The 7,118-nt window shown below is 40.9% G+C and overlaps 1 protein-coding gene across 1 annotated transcript in view; it reads right to left on the minus strand.

Annotated features, from left to right (window-relative positions):
• Window positions 1–7,118, minus strand: part of LOC109475611 — a 17,527-nt gene extending 10,409 nt beyond the window's left edge. The window contains exons 1-8 of the mRNA XM_019776328.1: window positions 6,972–7,118; window positions 6,592–6,657; window positions 6,128–6,168; window positions 5,603–5,681; window positions 5,324–5,452; window positions 4,861–5,017; window positions 4,506–4,681; window positions 3,858–3,985 (exon numbers count right to left, since the gene is read on the minus strand). Coding sequence (XP_019631887.1) covers window positions 3,858–3,985; window positions 4,506–4,681; window positions 4,861–5,017; window positions 5,324–5,452; window positions 5,603–5,681; window positions 6,128–6,168; window positions 6,592–6,657; window positions 6,972–7,038 — 843 coding nt within the window. The 5' untranslated portion in view covers window positions 7,039–7,118. The remainder of the gene's footprint in view (window positions 1–3,857; window positions 3,986–4,505; window positions 4,682–4,860; window positions 5,018–5,323; window positions 5,453–5,602; window positions 5,682–6,127; window positions 6,169–6,591; window positions 6,658–6,971) is intronic.

Here is a 7,118-nt window from a genome sequence, read left to right on the forward strand (position 1 = left end):
ACACATCGCAACTTCATCACTACTCTGTAAGTCCTGATTGTCTGTTCATCTAGAATCTTTAGTTTGTCTAGTTGTCTTTTTTGTAATAACATATCTCAACTTCATCACTAGACACTACTCAGTATGTATTGTTTGTTTGTTATATTTCAGTCCATACCATGGTATGGATGAAATATATTGTGTTCTCTCATGTTTCTTCTCCTTCTCCTCCTTCTCCTGCCAAACAGTCAAAGGGATTCAACTCCGCCATCATTCAGCCAAATGACTTGAAATTTGGCATGGAGGTAGAGTGGGCCAATACCCCCAGGCGTTTTTTTCATTTTTTTGATATATGCCTTTGAAAAACTTTTATGAAGGTTTTTTGGGGCATTTTTCGCCAAAAAATGGATTTTTGGATCCTGAGCCCTGGTTTTACAACCAAATGATCTGAAATTCGGTATAAGGGTACCTTGAACATGTGTCTACAGAATAGCAGTCACATATTTGGCATACACCACTTCCAAATGACTCATTTGGGGGACTTTAATGACTATTTTCAGCAAAAAAAGGGCCAAAAGTGCTGTACCCATTCCATGTTCTATCTAAAGAATGGCCGGTTCCATCCATGGAACACGTGTTCCATTGCGGGTTACCTGAGGTCACATTGCACCTAAGTGGTGCGTAATGACCCACACATTCAATTTTATGTGCCTAAGACCTTCAAAATGTATCAAATCTCATGATTGTTAGTTTTTGCATACCTGTAATAAGATTAGTAAAGCTTTCGAGATTCAAAGTACTTGTTGTTGCATCTTTGTTCTCATATACTTGTAGCTACTATTCAATTCATTTATTTGAGAGCCTTTGCCAGTTTTGCACTGGGGTGAGTTTGGAATAGTCCACTTTTGCGTGGGAGGAAGATGGACTGAAATATGCTGTATTTGCTCCCAAGCAAATGTCGGCCTTTCTAGTCTTATATATGTGTTACTTACACGGTGTACATTGGTAATGTCGCCCGAGTACAGGTGCAGACCTGTGGGTTGGGTAAGGTATGGAGACTATATATAAGCAGTCTGCATTTCAATTGAATTACAAAGAAAGTTTTAAAGAGTGTTCTTTTTCACAAATCGTCCTTCGATAAGTTTATGGCGATGTCGCTGCTATACTGCAACCACATATAATTTAAAGACCTATAAAGAATATGTCATTAACCGCATAAATTGAGGATTATTTGAAAATACAGACACATCGATGAACATCACAGAACGTAAACACCAAAGTCAACAATAACAAAGTAACGCTTACCCTTGTTTGCCTCCAAGATAGCCTTCGTGAAAGTCCGTCGTTTGGGCGACCTCCGGAGGCTGTGGGCTGTGTGCAAATGTCATAGCCAAGCGATAATCAGTTTTCCGTAGCTATGCAGAATAACTAAGATAAGCTATAGGTTTATATCATTATGGATAGAACCGTGTGAAGATTTATCATATGTATGCTAAAAGTGATAGTGATCAGGAAAGATACATATCAATACTCACCCAAATACACTGCATTTGGCTTTTGACCGGTATACTCCGCCATTGGCCGGTAGAAATAGTATATCCAATTGTTTCAACTGTATAACGCCCTGAACCCTTTCAAATATTTTACAAACAAACTAACTAACTAACAAACAAACAAACAAACTAACTAACTAACTAACTAACTAACTAACTAACTAACTAACTAACTAACTAACTAACTAACTAACTAACTAACTAACTAACTATCTAACTAACTAACTAACTAACTAACTAACTAATTGAGGTATCATTACCTAAAGCACTCACACGATTGGCATTAAAACAGAGAAAACGCCTGGAAAATAACACCTAGTGTTCTGACCTAAACGTCCCCGTTGTAGCTGGCATTGTTAATATAATGAGTTATTAGCCGTGCGAATTCTGTGAAAGTTTTACTATAGACAAATGACCACCCCTGTTACATGCTTATATGATAGCATATAGCAATGCATATGGGTAAAACAGCCATCATTTGTAACTGGTGAAGAACAAAATTGTAAAGTATACTAGCCTGGCGCACTCGCTGTCAGCCCGACGCCGAACACCAGAAGTACCCCAAACACTGTCGATGTACGCATGTCGAGACAATTGACTAGCTGAATTAAATCTTAATGTCCCAACACATTTATACACTTATACATAAGTTGTTCTTTTGGGCGTTCACTGAAAATTTATTAAAGTAAATAGTTCATTTGTCCGGGTAATCTCTTCCTGTTACTTACTCAATCAAGAAGAAAACTGAACAAACACTGAAAACGTTATCACGACATGATTCCACTTGCTCCATGGAGCACGTGCTCAATTATCAAATGGTTTAAATAAACCTTTGTAGAAATACGTCCTGTTATGAATGATAACCTAAATTGAACAATAATTATCTAAAAAAACATTGACTAATGTTCTTAATAGTATGACAGCAGAATTGCCGTTTATATCAGCTGTATGTGAGTGTGGTTCCCTTGTAGTTGTACTGTATTCTCTGCCTAGTGTATTTCTGATTAGGCCATGTTGATTTTATTATATGGATGACATCCGAGTGCCCATGAATTTTTGTCCGTTTCCAAAAAAAAGTTTTCGACCATATTGTAAATCGTACAAAATGAGCGAATATATGTCGTATGTTGCGAAAAAAAGGTATTGGAAAACGATATTATTGTCATAGAATGCCGAAATCAATTCAGGAAAAGAAGAAAATGTGAAGAAATGAAAATGAAGAGTATTATTATTCGCCATACCATACTCTGTGTTTAATCATTTGTTCAACCTTTTTCATAATCAAGACAACTTTTTGGGGGCCAAACTTTTTTTTATTCGCAAGCTCGCGTCAGTTTTGGGGTTCCCAGTGGATGTCATCCATGTAATCAAATCAACATGGCATTACCATGCTATCAATCCGATATGCAGGTCAGACCAGGTGACAGTCGCACGGCGCCACCTCCTGGCGATATCTCCACTTCCGATGCTGTAAGAACCACGTGACTTCCCGTCATGCTGACTACATCTGATGTTTCCCATGAAGATAATTTTTTGCTGACGTCATTCACGTAAAACGCTCATTGATGAAGGCATGAAAGGAACACGGAGCTGTACATGTACATGTGTGTGTGTGTGTGTGTGTGTGTGTGCGTGCGTGGGTACCTTAAAGAATGTTTGACAAATTCAATTGATAGTTATGCAAATCAGCAGCTAATTAGCATAATTGATAAGGAATGCTATAAATCTGCTATGCAAATGAATGCCTAATTTCCATAATTAATGCGAATCATCAAGATTCGTAAAGGCCGAAGGGTAATATTATTTGGCGAAGGTATGAGATCGTGGAACTCTAGTTATCACTGTACGTAGATGTCAGGAAAGAAGCACAACAGTGAGTTCCATGACAGGCCATCTACATTTGAGCAAGGGTGGCCGTTTATTTGTTGCAACCGTACAACTTGTTGATCTTCTGAATATCCAGAGAACTGAGCCGGTAGGCAGCTCCGAGGACGACGCCGTTCAGCGGAAGCTACAGACGGGGATGTACAGAATATGAGATTGTTACGTAATACGGGCTGTTTTGGTCATCATTTTAAAAGGAAATTACTGATATAGCATTGACATTGAATGGTATTTAGTAAAGTAGTCAAATTAGATAAGAATATTCCTACTTCATGGTAGACTATACAATATAATAACATATATTTAACTTTTAAATTTTACTTTGCCCTTAGTAAGTGCGTTGATTCGATAACGCCTTGCGTAGAGTTCGTCCGCAGTAACCGTTGTTTAGTATCACATGAAATAACTCACGTAAATCTTATCTTCATCTTACCAACCTACCTTAGGTACGATGGTCTCCCTTCCGTTAATACTGTTTAAGTGGCTCCCGTAGTGCATGATGGATCCATAGTCGTACGGCAGGTCCAGGGTGCTGGATCCAGAGATCTTCTCGAATTGGGGATGGAACGCTGAAAAAAACAAAACAAGCAAGAATGCGCAGCATGAACTACTTTGCCAAAATAACATTTACTCATTTTGGGACTACTTTCGTATTTGCTAATGACGACAAGTTGCATGAAGGACGTTTGTGGGTGAATTCCCATTGCACCTTGATGTGAGAAATAAAACATGGGAACAGAAACAGCCACTCAAAACGTCAACATGACTTCCTGCAATTCTATATTATGTAGATTCTGGAGTTTATTTACTTGAGGCAAAAAAAGATGTGAAAACGTTTGGACTTAAAATGAAAGAATGCACGCACGTTTCTCTGCACTTGTTTGCAATGCGTGGCTTCCTGAATTCCCTGCTGGCTCCCCGACAGATTCTCATTTCAGGTGTCTGACCTTTTGACCTGTCATTCTGCCTGTCAATCATTCCCCACTCACATGCTGGCAACCTACTCTGTCCTAACAAACAGATACACAAACCCACAGATCAGGCCCTAAAATAATATTTCCGTGCCCTAAATTGAAGTAAAAAAAACACCTGGGTCAACGTTGTCCAGCATGATCGTAACGTAGTCGTCCCTGTCCGGCCGCTGATGTTCGTGCCAGAAGCCCACAGTGTGCATCAGCTCGTGCCGGACCGTTCCCTTCCACATACACCCATCCCCGAGAGACAGCTCCTGCATGCCGCCCATACGACCGGGTTTTGACCAGCAACTGGAAGAGATCATCATCATAAGTTATGGACTGATTTACGAAAGTAGAAATTATCTCTCTTGTGTGACCGGTAATCATTAGGTATCAATCAAATATCATTGTTATCATATATGTACATTACTGACGCATGGATTTATAGTAACATGAATCGCGTCATATAAAGAGGACATCATCTTTACCCTTCAAGCTTTACAATTGAGACATAGGACGCCTCGTTGTCTCGAGGCTTAAACTGGAGGCATGTCTGTCGGTTGAAGTGTCTAAGGGACCTCTGGATCCAACCAAGCTCCGATGCGGCAGGTGCAGTTACAATGGCCTTTGGATCTAGATCTAGATCTGTAGAGTAAACAAGGTGGATCTCTTAGCTTGGAACTCTGTTCCTTGCTGACCCTTCGTCGATGCACGTACCGGTCACAAACGGCCGTTGCCATTTTAAACGGTCGATGCCATGTCATTTATCAATCGATGCCAAGCGTATCACAACTTTCTTCTGGGACAAGAATGTAGAAAACTCCGATTATAAATGAACGACCGTATCCTAAAAAAAAACTGTAAAAAAAATTAGTGAAAAAGAAAGTGCCCAAGCTCGAGTTCGAAGATTTTGTAACGTGTTAGTTTGTCGCAGAATAAGTTGGCACGGACCGGATTCGGAGCGTCCACAGTGTCCACAGCTCTCCGCACATTCGGACCCCATGTAAGCGGGGTTGGCGTCACATTCTCCCCAGGCCGCCCAATCCGCACACATGCCTTCCTTGTCAGCGCAGGTAGCGCCTGGAAGGAGAAACCTTTCATGTACATTGAAATACTGAGAACGATCTATTTCCATCGCGTGTCTGTCTACGTGAAAGAACGTAGTTATCCTAATCGTATTTGAGTTTGACAAAATGCATTACGGTGTCTCAGTAAGAAACTTGCACTTACTAAAGGCATCGCTAATGACGTAAGGAATCACTCCATTCGGCCAAAGGTGTCCATCATTAGAGACGGCGTTACGGGAGTCCTGAAACAGTTGAGTTAATGCTTCAGATAATCTAACTTTCTCCGGTAACATGAAAAACTAGGACAGATCATTGTATACGTACATACTTACATCATCTACGTTAAATGATCACTATGGCATTGACACTAATAAATGTATACGCGTAAACATTCTCTGCGATCGATATCATCCCCACAATGACACTGGTGCCTGTATGGACACTGAAGTCTGGAGTCGGACACAGCCTGTTGTGGTCATAATCAAGACCCCGTTTACTATTATAAATTAATAAAATAAAATACTTAGTGGTAACCCAAAGTTATACCAGCATGTAGGGGTGGTCCGGTGGGCAGCTGTCCCGCGGGGAAACCAAAAATGCTGGAAAACTAAAACTACCCCCCGGGGCCTCCTTTTCCCATTGTCACCTGCACATACTGCGTGCGTGTGTGCGTGTGTGCGTTACTTACAGGATCAACACCGGCAATGTCCCCTGAATACAGGTTCAATTCTGTGGGGGTGGGCAAGATAATCACACATTATATAATTCACTACAGTGCAGTATAAAAGGCATAGAATGTCGATTAAGCATTCTCTTTAACCATGCCTGCCAGTCATGAGATATATTTTCCTTAAGGAAGGGTAATATTGACCCCGCAAACTTTCAAACTCTTTCAAGCCATGATCGCAGTGCATGGCGACAGATAATCCACAATTAACCGCGTCTCAACAGCTCAGGTGGGCCAGAAAAGCTCACCGACAAAAGGACTAACTGTACCATTTAGACTCGCCATACTCTGCCTAGTGGTTGTCAACATTCCTTAAAGCACGAAGTATTAAAAAAATCGAGGTTATCAAAAGCAACATATCTGCAAACGTGGAGAGATGTTAGAAACGCCAAATTAGGACTTGACCTACCCTACGGCGTACATACCCTTGTTTGCTTCCGAGATGGCCTCTGTGAAAGACTTTGCCTTCGGCGACCTCCGGGAGATGTCGGCTGTAGGCAAAGTACAGAACCAACTGCAGATTAGTTTTGTATGTCATATTGCGAAGGTATTTCAGTACTAAACAATGGTTATTTCTTGCTTATATGTACCATGTGTTCAAAGAAGCGTACGCTGGTAAATGTAACATCAGTTAACTAGTTATGTAGACATGGCTTACCTACTGTCTTTCATACGAAGTTTTCTTCTTTTTTTTTGTGTTGTCATCTTTATCATCAGAATATACTGCATTTGTGAGCCATTTGTTTGGATTATAGGCAAATACACAGTAGCAACTCTAGCACGTCTGCTCCAATAGCATACCAACCTGGCGCACTCGCCGCCAATCCGACCCCAAACACCAGAAGTACCGCAGACAGTGTTGAAGCACGCATGGTGAACACGCTGAGTCAGGTGCCCTTTCTTACGAGGTACCCCGCACATTTATACACATGCATGATCACGCCCAAGCTGT

The sequence above is a fragment of the Branchiostoma belcheri genome, unplaced genomic scaffold (assembly GCF_001625305.1).
Source record: "Branchiostoma belcheri isolate BF01 breed outbred unplaced genomic scaffold, Haploidv18h27 scaffold34, whole genome shotgun sequence".
In the NCBI taxonomy this organism is placed as follows: Eukaryota; Metazoa; Chordata; class Leptocardii; order Amphioxiformes; family Branchiostomatidae; genus Branchiostoma; species Branchiostoma belcheri.